Source organism: Rhinolophus hipposideros, assembly GCF_964194185.1.
Source record: "Rhinolophus hipposideros genome assembly, chromosome: 4".
Lineage (NCBI taxonomy): Eukaryota > Metazoa > Chordata > Mammalia > Chiroptera > Rhinolophidae > Rhinolophus > Rhinolophus hipposideros.
Window position 1 is genome coordinate 68,455,299 of NC_138050.1, and position 14,678 is coordinate 68,469,976.

Genomic DNA, 14,678 nt, shown 5'->3' on the forward strand with positions numbered 1-14,678 from the left:
AAAAGTAGAATTCCTAGATCATATAACTCTGTGTTTAACCTTTTGAGAAACTATCTATTTTCCAAAATAGTTTTACATTCCACCAGCGATGTTTGAGGGTTCCATTTCTCCACACTTTACCTCACTTGTTATTGTCTTTTTGATTATGTATCAAAACTATTTTGAGGCTTAAAGATGTTAAGTAAGGTGACTATAAACATGCAGCTAGTACCCACAAGAGCTGAAATTTAACCATATTCCTTGTGTTAACTCAAAACTCATGCTCTTTTAGCATATCACTCACTACATTCTATCAAATGTATTTTAGTAAAACTAAAGGAAATTTTTTCCTTTTTCTTTTTTTTTTTTAGATTCTTTGAGGTCACTGAATGGATAGTTACATGTCTACTAATTGTCAAAAGCAATATTTTTCTCATGTATTCTACTTGTTTATAACATAATGCTATACATTTATTTTTTAGATTGCATAATTCCTGAAGTAATTCAATCTCAATAATTTCAATTTTTGAAAATAAGTCTGAATATAGTGGGAGCTGTCTATAATTTGGAATCTCATTTTGTGACATAAACCATATTTCACATTATTTATTAAACAGAAAGATTAGAGGTTTTAGCTTATAAAAGGCTATAGTTTTTCCTAATCACCTAAATAAAAAGTATGAAAGTTCTAGTGTTCAATGTTCTTTCAACATGTTTTACAAACAAAAAACCTGGCAGATAAATGGCTCAAATCTTAAAAGGTAATGATAACGTGTAAGATCAGCAGCAGCCAAGTGAATATAAAGTCAAATTTTTACCTAACATAAAATAATTACACACTCTTTAAATAATAAAAAGCAAATTATCAATGGCCAAACCAAAACCCATTACTTTCAAAAAGTGTTTTTAAACTGTAATCTCCAGTTGATTGTACACTAATTGAAATAGTTGATTTTTATGCTGATAACTGATCTCTTCTAATTCACAGCCCACAGTGAACTTAGTGCGTTATGCCACAAATTCCAGAAAGGAACCTTCCATTGAATTTACTCAGACACACTAATTGCTAAATTAGATGAACATTCAATGTTATTGAGTGCATTTCAAACACTTCCTTCTGAACCAAAAGATAACTAAATGTGTTTTGATCACTGCTATATTGCTAATACAAAATCAAGAAGTGCTTGTCCTTCTGAAACATTAATACTGTAAGCCTGGTGACATGAAACTTCCGTGTAGTGGAGATGAGGTGGAAGGAGTCAGGGTGCTTTAGAAAATTCCTCAGAAAGAAAAGGAGTTGGAAGAAGTGAAGGAATTTCACAGAATCACCGCCACACCACCGTCCAATAGATCATAGTTAGCAATTGAGCAGTCAATTATGATAGACTAGTTTTGCATCATTATTACAGGCTATTAACAATAGAAAAATGTTTCTAAAATGTGTTTTATAGTAAGTGGTTTAATGCAAAGCTTGAACAATTTTCAGAATTCATAAATTTTTAGACACTAATATCTTTTTAAAGTGCTGTGTTTTATTTGTGTGTGTTGGTTTTTTTGTTTTTTGTATTTATAAACATTAACCTTATAACAAGCCATTGAGATTTAAACTAGAACCTCATCTCAGTCTATCAGGGCTCTAAAGTTACTATTTACCATATTGGTACCCTAGGAACTGAATGAGAAAAAAGAAAAGAGGTAATCTAGTATAGTCTTTTCCTACATTAAATAAGATAGTCTCTCATCTATGCTTGAACCCAGTAGATTGTGATTATTAAAATACACATCATAAAATATCTACATAATTTGTGGTTGTAAGTAAATGGCTATGATCATTGCTTTTACTGACATTTCAAAATCAAATTTGTTTTCTACATGAAGACTGCCTTCTAAAGAAGATTTAGTCTCTCTAGAAAAATGAATATTTAATAGAAACTGATAATATTCTTATATGTATTGGAATCGTTAGGTTTAAAGAAATAAACTGTTACTTAAACCTACTACTTTTAACAACACTGTAACATTTATTGGTTTTACAATAAAATAATTATACAAGATTGCTGTGATATTACTTTTTATGTTTCATATTGAAAGTAGGTTAAGCAATTTCTAAGCAGTGGGTCATTATTTTTCACAGTTGCTCAGAGGTTAGGATTTTAACTGCTGACATCATTTTTTTTGAAAAATGATGATGCTATTTAATGCTTAAACATAAACTGCTGCATAACTGTAACATTTTTGCTGACAACTTTGCCCCAAACAAACTTAATTAATATGAACCACAAGAAGTTTCAAAGTAAATTTTGAAGGAGAGAAAATTTGAATTAAGACATGCATACATTTCCTCAGTCAGGTAAACTCAGAGTAATCAAGCATTGTTTCAAATCAATTATCAAAGGACAATTCAGTCTGAGGCAAACATCTAAGAAAGTCCATGTTAACCCTTTAGAAAATTCCTCACTGGTTATTGGTTACATCATATTTATCACAGATGATTTTTAAAGGTACAAGCATCATTGTCCATCTCAAGCAGAGGCTGTGGAAAGTAGGAAACTGCTATAAAGTATCTCACCAGCTCCTGCTCTGGCCAGGTGCTCTCCTGCAACCTCACAGGAACCTACACTCTGTGGGACACCAAGGATGGCCTCACCCTAGGATTCTGGTGGAGAAAAGGGAAAAATCACCAAGGACAGATGTGGTGTGCCCCCAAGGGCCTTACTCAGGATTGTCAGGAGGATCAGGGGTAGAAGAGAGAAGAAAAAACTGTATGAAAAGTGAGACGTGAAATGCAGAGGTTTGGACATTTTTCACTTTGAGAGGGTCATGCAGAGAAGTGATGGAAATAGCAACAATGTGGAAATGGTGATTTTTCTTCTGGGGTCATGGTACACACAATGACACAGGAGTTCCCATCTACCACACAGTGAGTCTGCCTAGAAGAGGTGAGCCATTGACGAGGGCCACTGAATATTTACGCAGATGCTGTCCAGCTCTTTACTTGTCCACAGTGCACTATTGCTCATCACAACTCATAATTTGTGGAACCTGATTTGATTACAGTGACTTAGTCTTCAGAAAAAGGATAAATTGCTCAAGAAATATACAGGCATTATAAGATGGATATTTGATGACTGGTTGAAAAATAGTTCTTCCCTGTGATTTTGCTCTGCCAATATAATTTTTTCTGAAGATTATGGAATGAATGAAAGCCTGCTGATACTGCTCTGGTATGTTAAACAATTTTGGATCATAACAGAGCTTTTGTAAGTTGCCTCATTGAGTTTTGAGAACCAAAGTTAAAGTTTTACTTTATTAACTTTCTCTTCTGTTCCCCTATCAGGGGGTTTTAACCTGGGATCTGCAAATCGATCCTCAACGGTAGATGGAGTTCAGGGTGTCTCTGAACTTGATTGAGGGAAAAAAATTATATATTTTCATTAACCTCTAAATAAAGCCTAGAATTTATTTCAACTCTGAATGTAGGCAACAAACCATAACATTACGGTTTGTATTAGCAGCCCATAGTAGTAGAGCAGTACCCGTGACTTTGTCACCAGTAGAAATTACATATTTTCATATCCTGATACAGTGGTTGCAGCTATCTTGAAATTGTTTAAAATCATCACTATATCAAAAGTATGGTGGTTATTAGACCTATTATTAGATCTTATATAATTTATTATTTTAAAAGCATTTATTATATCCAATTAACTATTTTGACAATTAAAAAATAAATAAAATTGAATTTCTTTTTATAATGAACACTGATTATTCTTCAGTAAGATAAAGTTAATTTTGCTAAATATCTGATCGGTCCTAGATTAACTCTGTAAGCATCTACAAGATACCACCATACATTTAATAAATGTTTTCTCCATTCATAGATTCTTGTGATATGCATTTTTTCATATGATTCTGCAATTTTAAAATATATTCTCCTCTAACAGTTTTGATATGAATTGCTCCTCTAACAAGAAGATGGCAACCTCAGACAGTCTCATGACTTTAATACTATCTATGTACACCTCCAGCTCTGGTTGCCAAGGAATTCTGAATGTTCCTTTGGGTGTCTGTTTGGCATCTCAAATTTAAGGGAACCATCATTTCCAATTAACCCCAATGAACAAATCCTAGACCTGCTCCACACCCAGATTTCATTTTTTCATCACTGATACCATCATCCCAACAAATATAGTTATTAATATTATCCTTGTTCTCTCTTTTTCTCACCTCGATTTCCAATCCATCAACAATTCCTGATAATTCCATTTCCCATATTCATCTAAATCTGTCTTCTTCTCATATTATCCACTCTTCTTATTCTAGCTCCACTCACCACTATCTTCTGCCTGTATAACTTTCTTCTACTCTTGATCTTCAAAGTCTATTTTCCATAATGAAGCCAAAATTATCTTCGTAAAACAATAATTAAATTGTATCATCCTCTACCTACACTCTTTTCATGGATTCCCTCTCCACAGAGGATAAAAATCTAAACTCCTGCCAGAGTCTACCAGACTCCCCGTAATTTAGTTTATGTTTTTCTCTTCCCCTTCATTCATTCATTCTGTTCTAGCCACATGTCTTTGTCTGTCCTATGAATACAAGAAACCTATTTCTATCACAGGTCCTTTGAATTTATTATTTCCTCTGCCCCAAACACAGTTCTCCCAGATTCCCCTGTGATTCTTTTCTTCTTTTTCTATTTCTCATTCAGATCAACTCAAATATGCCCCTTTCAGTGGCCTCCACTAAAACAGTCTTCTTAAGTACATTTCCCTACCTTATCCGCTTTTGTTTCCTTGGTAATATTTGTCAGCTGCAGTTATATTTTTCTTAGAACTTTTTCTTAGAATGTAAATCCATGAGAGCAGGGTGTGTCTGCTTTGTTTACCTGGTTAACCTCAGTGCCTTGCGTAGAACCAGGCCCACAGTGAGAATTCAATAAGTACTAGGCGAATATTTTAAATAAGTTAATTGTTAAGACACATAAAAAGTGGCATTTTCAAAGTAAAACCCCTATGTGCTTGTTTTGTAACTCTAATTACAAAGGTTTCAGGGTAGAAAATGAGGTACAGTTCAATGGCAGGCTAAGAAGAAAAGTATTTTGGGGCTACTATATGGAGCCAATGTTTGCTAATAAATATACATATGGCTGGCTTAATTCCATATGTAAATATTTATATAAATATTTACATATGGAAATAAGGGACAAGAGGAACATTTGCTTATGCCAATGATGAGAAATGGAATTTTCATAGTAAACCATTAACAAATGGACTTAATATCCATTACAATAAAAAATAAGTATTTACTCAGACACAAATACGTAATCATCTAAGTGTACAGATTAGATTCAGAAATATGTTCCAACTTCTACTTTCTCCATTGTTCCACACTTACTCCCAATTAATAAATTTTCACAGAAGACAGTTGTCTGCACCTTTTCAGATTTGACACTGTGATGAGTCCTTTCAACTGCCCCTTGATATGGACAGTACAATAGCCACCCCTGCCAGGACACACACATATTATCAGTAGTCAGAAGTCTGGTAAAATCAAAAATTTCTCTTCATCTCTAGGAGAGATGGCTTAGGAAAGAACATTTTCTAAGATATTAAAGGTGAATATTGTAGTGATACCTGTACAAAATATGACTTTCTTCTATCTTCTATAAAAATCTAAGTTTCAATTACACCATCCTAGTAGACATTAAAAACCTACACCTCAAAGGTAGCATTTTGTTTGATATTCTCTTGTAACTCTAGAATGAAACTTAAGCATGAATAATGGGAGAGCTGCACACTAATGAAAGAATGGGACTCAATTTAACACAGGAGAAAAAAAAAGAAGTGTGATTATTTCCCTCTCCCACCTTGAAAAAAGAGATGACTTTGAAACTATGAAACAAGAAGTGGGAAATGTTAAGCTGAACAGGCAACCCTCCTCCTAAGAGTTTTCATGAACCCTATATTTGGGATATCTATTTACTTCTTTGTCAATATATTTTCTTATAACCGTGCATTCTTTCTTATTTAGCAGCTCCATCCTTACTACCTATAAGAGGGTTTTCTATCTCTTTTCATCATGTACATATTCCATAAAAACACTTTGAACACACACTTGATACACATATTTATATATTGCAAAATTATATACATGTGCCACTGCTACATATTTTACATTTACATATTTTACACATCTTTTATACATCTTTTACATTACATTTTACATTACATATTTTATACATCTTTTATACGTAATACAACTGTTACATATTTTATACATCTTCTTACAACTATAAAAAGTAACAGAACAAGATAGGATAAATATACACCAAAGTTCTATATTTCTTACCTGCCCTCCAATGGATCAGCTGTGTACTCCCTGGGGAATACTTACCCCACTTTGGAGACCACTAAGATTTTGCTGTCTCGATGAGAGGAACTGATTATAAGAATCTCTTTTAATTTTATGATCAACTGGGTACTAGAGTTTTCAAATAACCTAGATATACATAACATGCATGATGCTGTGAGGTGCCATATATATATATATATATATACACATACCACACTTCTTTATCCATTCATCTTTCTTGGTAGAACTTAGTTTTGGTTTTGCCACTTAAGAGAGAACTCTACTTTCCTAACATACCAGTCACAAAATAAGCAAAGTAGCCCTCATTATCACCACCTAGAAGGGATAGATTTATGGTATCACAGACCTCCTTGCCCTCCTTACACAAACTTTGCTCAAGATACAGAGACTTTCATAAAGGTGGAATCCTAAGAACTGGTCCCACATAAACAAGATTTACAGAGCAATTATGAGAAGCATACCAAAGACTCTAGAATACTTTAATATCAATAAAAACTGTACTGTTTTTAAGTATAGTTTCTGACATACAATACTAAAATAAGTATCAATTATACATACAAAGTTTTGCTTAGAAAAAAAACGAAATTTATGCACATACAAATTGTTATATTGATATATAAAGATTAACAACTAAAAAAAATAGTACTTTTTATCCAAAACCCAAATTAGTTCAGCGTGTAGGTGGTCTTTACAACATGTAAAATAATATTTGTTTATAATTAATAGGATAGTTCAATAAAATATTATTTTGATAGCTTCATGGTTCACATGCCATGTATTAGAAACAGCAGTATATACTCATTTGATTAAATAACAGAATTAAAGATAAAATAGAAGTATTTCATAAACAATCATTGGGTAAATTATAAGATAACATGTAAAGGGTGGTAGAAAAAATAAATAGAAGACATGGATGTTATTCATTTACGACTTAACTTTTGTTAAAAATACAGCAGAAACCTTAACAGCAAGGCTCACAGTCTTACCTGCAAGGTGAATTTGGCATACTCCATGCTCTGCTGTGTGTTTTCTTTAATGGTGAGTATTTCCTATTTCTAAAATTTATTATTCAGGTGGAAGTTCAGCCTGAGATTCTCATTATTTATTGAAATGCCGAGGCGATGGTTCCTTTTCACAGGTACAGATTGCCCACCCATTAAAATACAGCTACATGTCGACTTTAAATGGAAATCACTCAAACAAATATTTCTAAAACCCTGTGTATAAAGAAGTTATTCAGTACTCAATTTTAGGTAGGATTGTCAGATAGGATTAATAAATTTATCAAATATAATGGAAAGCAACCGCTAATTATTTACCATTGCATATACCCATAAGAGATGATCAGCACTTACCTGAATAACATGCTTCAGTTTATCAATAATCTGATTTATCACAGGATCTGTTCCCTTGACTTTGATTTCAGGGTTTCCAGATTGGTCTTTGATTCCACTTCCAACCACACGCTGAGTGTAGCTAACAAAGTGAACAGTGAAAGATACATGACTTAGTAACCTGGTCAGTGTATAAACTGCCACAACTATCTGAACAGATTTGAGTTCAGAATTCAGTTCTTTAAGAATACTCAACAATGCATTTTTTTCTTGGAACAGAAACTGGGACCACTACAATGTTTTTCCTGGAAGAATGCTTAGTCTAAAAATATAGACTATTCTAATGTTTTTCTCTCAAAGGACCCAACTAAAAATTGTGTTTTTAATACTAGTTACCAATATACTAGAAAGAGTTAATACACATCTCACCTTGTTAACAATTCTTGCCAATAACACATAAGGCTGAATCCATGCTATCTGGGACAATTTTTTATTTCACACAATATTTAGAAAAGTAACAACATCTTTTTTTTGTACATTTTGGACTACAGAAAACTATAAATGCACTTAAACTGTTAACATCCAAATCATAAATATTATAAATAAACAAGAAAAACCTGCAAAATATTTTGCAAATAGAGCAAGTACAATCTGCTTCCACCAAGGTTCACCTAAAGGTTAACTACAAGTTCTAGTAAATCACATTATATTACTATGTAAAAGGATGATTTCACAGTCAATGAGAGTCATTGCAAGTCACTACTTTCCCCAAATGGCAATCATATAATGCCAATTTATCATTCATGCAAACACTTAAATTTATGAGTCACAAAAATGTATTAAGTGCCGCCTACAGTATTCAAATCCTGTCCGTACTAGGTAACGTGAATTATAAGGAGATATAAGACTCAGTTCTTTTCCTCCACAATGCTGGTTATCTATCTGGGAATATAATGTATCCATTGACTTGTTCATTCAGGCATTCATTCATTACATTTTACTATATTTTAAACACACCTACTAGATTCTAGCAATGTAATTATCCTTGTTTTCCTGGTTGTGTAGCATTAGGACAAGGGAACAGTTAAAGTACAACATGAAGACTGACGGACATGTCCCCTCTGCTGTGGGGAGAGCTAGAAGGAACTGCATGCCAAGTGAGAGGCAGGATTGTAGAGGCTGAGCATGTGGAGAAGAACACTCGGACTGAGACCCTTAGGGAAAAACTAAACAAATCATAGCCTCAGGTAGCCCTTGAAGTATTAAGGTAAGAACAAGCCTCAGATGGTGTGGTTAATGTGGATTCCAGGGCAAAGGATGGCATCCCAGCAGAGGAAATGGCAAAGGTACATGAATAACTCACACAAAGAAGACCAGGATGGCTTATATTTACAAAGAAAGAGTAAAATGGGGGTAAGTAAGAGAAAGGAGGCCACGCCCTGAAGAGTCTATTCTCTATGCGTAAGATCTCCTCTTGAGTACATTGGTTTGCTTACATTAAAGTATCATAATAAACTGGCCTCAGAGACTTTTCAACAATCATCTCCCCATGATTTGTAATGTAATTTCCCTTCCCTCTATTTGAGCAGAGCATTACAACTATCCACATGCATCCTCTGCGTTCTCTGCCGCAACGGAAACTCTTTGAAAAGATAAAAGGAGTTTCCACTGTTGAGAATAAGGTCTTACAAAAGGAGTTTCAAGAAATAGTTTGTTCTGCCCAAGATTATGCACAGCCAACGACCAATTTTAAAAAGTGGGTCAAACAATTCCCAGTCAGGTCCTTCTAATAATGATAAATGATGGAACACTTTGATATTGATGTCAATTGGACATAACAAAAATATATTAATGTCTTTGTATTTTGAAAACAACATTGAACCCATTCTTTATCCAGAAATAGAGAGTTTGGAGTTAGGTCTTCCGGTATACAATAGGGTCTTGGAAACATATATCAAGAACAAATAGTAGAAGAAAAATAATTATACATATGCTATTAATATGTACTAATCTTGTTAGGTTAGCAGAATAAAATAAACTGTAAACAGCAAGTGTCTCCACTCCTCTGTAGCAATTATGCTTCTCTTCCAACTATTTCAAGCAGATTGAAAAGGTAGCTTCTTTATTAACGCGTTGTTAATAATGACGAAAAATATGAATAAATAAATGGACATACATATGTATGATTCTGGTGTTAGTTTAGTTACTTTCTGGGAGTTTGTCAATTCATCATCATAATAATCACTTGTTGTGGCTATGAGAATGTGCCTCAGATCTCAAAGTATGGGAAGTTTAATTGAATAAAGGGCACCTGCTGCTTTGCTTTGAAATCTATTTCTGCATCTACCCCCAACCAAGGACTGAGTGCAGCAGGCATCCTAAACCAGGTCCATCACTGGAAGACATAGGCCTCCTCTGATGGACGATTTGGTCTCAGGATTGATTCCCTGAAACTCTTGTTAACCTTTCCTTAGACTGTGCATCATGCTGAAAGGCAGGCACTCCATCTTCCCTTCCTCTCTCCTTCACTCTGTGTCACACTTGCTTCAAACAAACAGCTCTTCCATCCTGAGTCAGTTTCCTCATCATTTTCTCTCATTCACATTTTTACCTTAATAAAATCCCATTGTGTCTAATCCCTTTTGGGAACCTGCTTCTTGGAAGACCCAGACTAATACACCATATAATACATGCACTATAATTATTCCCATTCTACAGATTGGGGATCTGAAATCTGAATAGGTTACATAACTTTCCCAAGGCAACACTGTTTATTAAGCATGCAGCAACACTATGAACCCAGGGAATGTGAGCTCTAAAATACAATCACTGAAATAATTATTAATGAAAACTCTTGAAACCAACTGATACAAATTAGAGATACAATTAGCTTGTTTCAAAGTGGTACTGATGTTATTATTTTTGTTATTATTATTTTAGTGGAACTACTATATTTTCAAAGGTTTCACTGCCTATAATTAGGAAGGGATATACTATTTTCTTCAAAAATCTCCTCAACAAATAGTTGTATATTACCAGCTAAAGAGTGAAATAATAGTTTCACTGTTTCTTTTCACTGGCAAGGTGAAAAGAAATTAACAGATTGCAAGTTTGCAATAAGATATTTCTATGTTTCTCCAGAAACACAGACATAATGGAAGCAATGGAAACTGAAACTCATCTCTTAATTTTAAATAAACTATTACTGGTGCACATACTGGTTTATTTACAGACCATGAAATTTTCTTTTAAGAGGCCAGAACACTGCTTCACATTAATCTCAAGAATTGCTCCTTTTTTGTTCTTAATCATCCCACTTAATAACACAGATACAATTTATCAGAATTACAATTGATCAAGAATCTCATTCCAAGCTAGTATATTATGAAATAGTTCAGGAACGCTATTCTTATGTATCATTTGAATAAGGAAAAGTACTACAGAGCGGGGCATTCAGGATTCTTCAAGTGAAAGGCAATTTAATAAAATTAGTTATTCTTTCATGATTTTGTAAGGTTAAGAGAAACCTCAATGCAGTAGTGGTATATACACACCAGAGTGATTTAAGTCCTATGACTCTGGATATACTTAATAGGTATTCGAATGCTCATAGAAGTATTAGTCAAAATAGCCTCAAACTGGACCCAACCCAAATGTCCATACACATTAGCATGGACACATAAATGGTAGCATATTTATGACATGCTACATATGAGAATGAATGAATTACAACTATATGCAAAATTTTATAAGCTAAATATTGAATGAAAGAAGCAAGATATGGAACATACTCTATGACTCCATTAATAAAAAAGTTTAAAAACTACTTAATGAGGTTTCAAATCACCATAAGTGCTATTGTACGAGAGAGTGTCTAGAAGGTTGAAAGTGGTTTCTGGAGTTCTAATACTAATTTCTTGATTTGGGTACTTGTTACCCAAGAATACTCATATTATGTTACAAAAATTGTACAGTTAAGATGTGGATACTTTATGCATGTACTTTCAATGTAAATAAAACATTAAAAATGTATTGTATTCTTTTTCTTCATATATATGCAATCAACAAATTTATATTGAACAATATACTGAGAGTGCCAACATTTTAAGAGATGTTAACATTTTGAACATTGTTCAAGCAGTAGTTCGCCGTAATCAGAAGTGTCTGGACACTGATGGTAACGACTTTGAGTACCTCTTGTAATTGCTTAACTCAAACATAACTTGTATTCATGTTATCAGTACATACTGAGTATTACAATTTTAATACAGTTATTTCCTTTCTTAAAATGTGTATACATTTTTTTGGCACCCTCTGTATAAATAAAAGATCTACATAGGTATTTTTAACAGTGGCTAAATAGATTTGTCATCACTAAATGAGTAATTTAGGATCCTAACTTGATGTAAAAACTTACTCCCTGTAGACTTTAATTTGTATGCAAAATACATGATTTCTAAAACAAATAAATTTTTTTCTATCAAATACTTTTTATTTGAGCTTTTCGCATTATGAAATTTTAATAAATCATTTATCACTCTCTTTTCTCCTAAGTGTACAAGTAATGGACAAAACATTTCAAGGAACCTTACAGAGATTTCTTGACTTGAAAAACTGCTCACATTTCAATGACAAGGGGGGAACAAAACACAAAAAATAGAGAGGAAAATTTTTTTGTTAGAGAAGTAATAGACCCACCATCTGTGCTTATTTCTTCTGAGCAGGTCTGGTAATAGATGAAAGCTCCCCAAGTACAACTCATTTTTCATTAACATGGAGAAAAAGTCAAGCACAGATATACTGTGTTTCCCTGAAAATAAGACTGGGTCTTACATTAATTTTTGTTCCAAAAGATGCATTAGGGAACATTTTCAGGGGATGTCTTATTTTTTTCATGTACAACAATCTACATTTATTCAAATACAGTCATGTCATCTTCTTCTGGAACATCATTATAACATACTAAATGCATCCGTCTGGCTGAAGATCTTAACGGGAGCTTATTTTCAGGGTAGGCCTTATTTTTGGGAAACATAGTATGTACATTCTATAAAAATCTTTTTAAATGATGTTTAATAAGATTCCAGTTCTCTTTGTGTGCAACATATGAAATATGAAAAAGAAGTGCTAATAAATCTATATGTCACTGGGTCATTTCTCCTATCAAAATTACTTATTTGAAATCCATGTACCTTATTAGTTGATATTATTTCCACTTTATTTAGAATGCAACAGAATTTGTTTCAGAGCCACATCAAAAGTATGATATTTTGATATGTACTTTACACAATTTCAGGTAGAAAAATGTTTGGACTCTGATCTGGAATTCATTGCAAATCATTTCAAGTGGTCTGTCACAGAAATCTTTGATAACTTCACTGGGTAGGATATAAGAACATAACAGTGATAAGAGATGAGCGATACACCTGATCAGAGCTTACTCTTTTTACCATTATTGGCATTGTTGTTAGAGGTTAAAGATAAGAATGGGGACTATGTTGTTGTTGGTGGTGATAGTAGTAGATGTTTTATTTATAAAAGTATCTATTTATAAAGTAGATGCTTTTTTTGGTATGACTTGGTAAGGTCATTATATATTAAAATTACTTCCATTTCCAGAGTTTTGAGTCTTCTAATTTGTTGGAGGCAAGACACATGCATGTCTTTGGCTCTGGTAGATATGTTGTCTCAGGTTGAAAGAAGGTCTGGGCATTGTATTATATGCAACCATTAGTGAACCTCTTCTTCAACCCATTTCTGGGCCTCCCTACCTGGTTCTAGCAGCAAATGTGAAAGTAAGCACTAGAGATTTATTTCTTGTAAATTTCCTCAACTACATAGGTGATCCTGGATACCCCGGCTGAGTTTTGCTTTGTGTACATGCAGCTTCTATATAGCACTTTTCTTCTAAAGTGACGGTCTTAATCTTTGAAATCTCAGAACAGAAAGGAGTCATATGATTGATTTTATGTGCCAGTTTATAAAAATAACCTTTCATGGTAGGTAAGAGGCCTAGAGGGGATTTAGAGAAGGAAGACATCTGTAGAATCCATTCAAACACGATTAAACTTTTTGTGATTGTACTATCTCAATTCAATTGTTGAGCCACAAACTATTTTTCAAGTTAATCTCTACATTTATTTAGATTTATAATTATAGATCAGTAATGTCTAAATTTGAGATCTATGTTTCTGAATTTAAATAATGAAGTCAAAATATATAGTTAATAGAGACACTATGATCTTTATTATTACTTATACATAACTAATTTCCTGCTGATGATATCGTATTTTGTGATATAGGTAATACTCATTAACACTATTTTAGTAAAGTAATATCATGCTTTATAGAGCAACCAACAAGAAATGTTTAGTGGCTCACTACAATAAATCAAATAAGAACATGTTTAGAAAAAGAAAACAAGAATTTACTGAAGAATGGATATTAATCAATCTTCACCCTAACTTTTATTGGCAAGGCATGCATTTGTGCTTATCAGTTTAGCCATGTGAATCACATGTAAGCTGTGTTTCACGACATTTTATAAGATAAGCAGCTGTGTGAACCGAAAAAATAATATTTCCACATGAAAAACTTGTGCAAAGTCAGTAGTGTTTAGGGAGTTGTCATCTCAACAAGGGTTGACTATCTAATGAAAAATATTAAAAGTGAGCTTTACCCCATGGAAAAAAATCGTACTTTCTTGAGCCTTCTAACATCCTCCCCAGTCTTACCAAGAAAGGATAAATAACTTTAATTTAAAAAAAGAAAAAGAAAATCTGTTTTTGTAATTTTAAAATTTGAATTAAAAATTCAAAGCAAGTGGTAATAAACCTTTGGCTTACTTTATAATGACCTTCATTCAATTCAAGTAACTGTCAAATTTTAAACGATCAGTTCTAACTGATTTCAATTGCTCATACAGTTGTTATATGAGTTTTGAAATATTATACTAACGCCTGCTTTTCAAGGCACACACTTCAAAGT

General features: G+C 33.2%; 1 protein-coding gene across 1 annotated transcript in view; it reads right to left on the reverse strand.

The window, feature by feature from the left end:
• The window catches only part of GPC5 (glypican 5), a 1,240,359-nt gene that overhangs the window by 809,586 nt on the left and 416,095 nt on the right, over positions 1-14,678 (reverse strand). Inside the window, exon 6 of the mRNA XM_081046138.1 lies at positions 7,713-7,833. Coding sequence (XP_080902264.1) covers positions 7,713-7,833 — 121 coding nt within the window. The remainder of the gene's footprint in view (positions 1-7,712; positions 7,834-14,678) is intronic.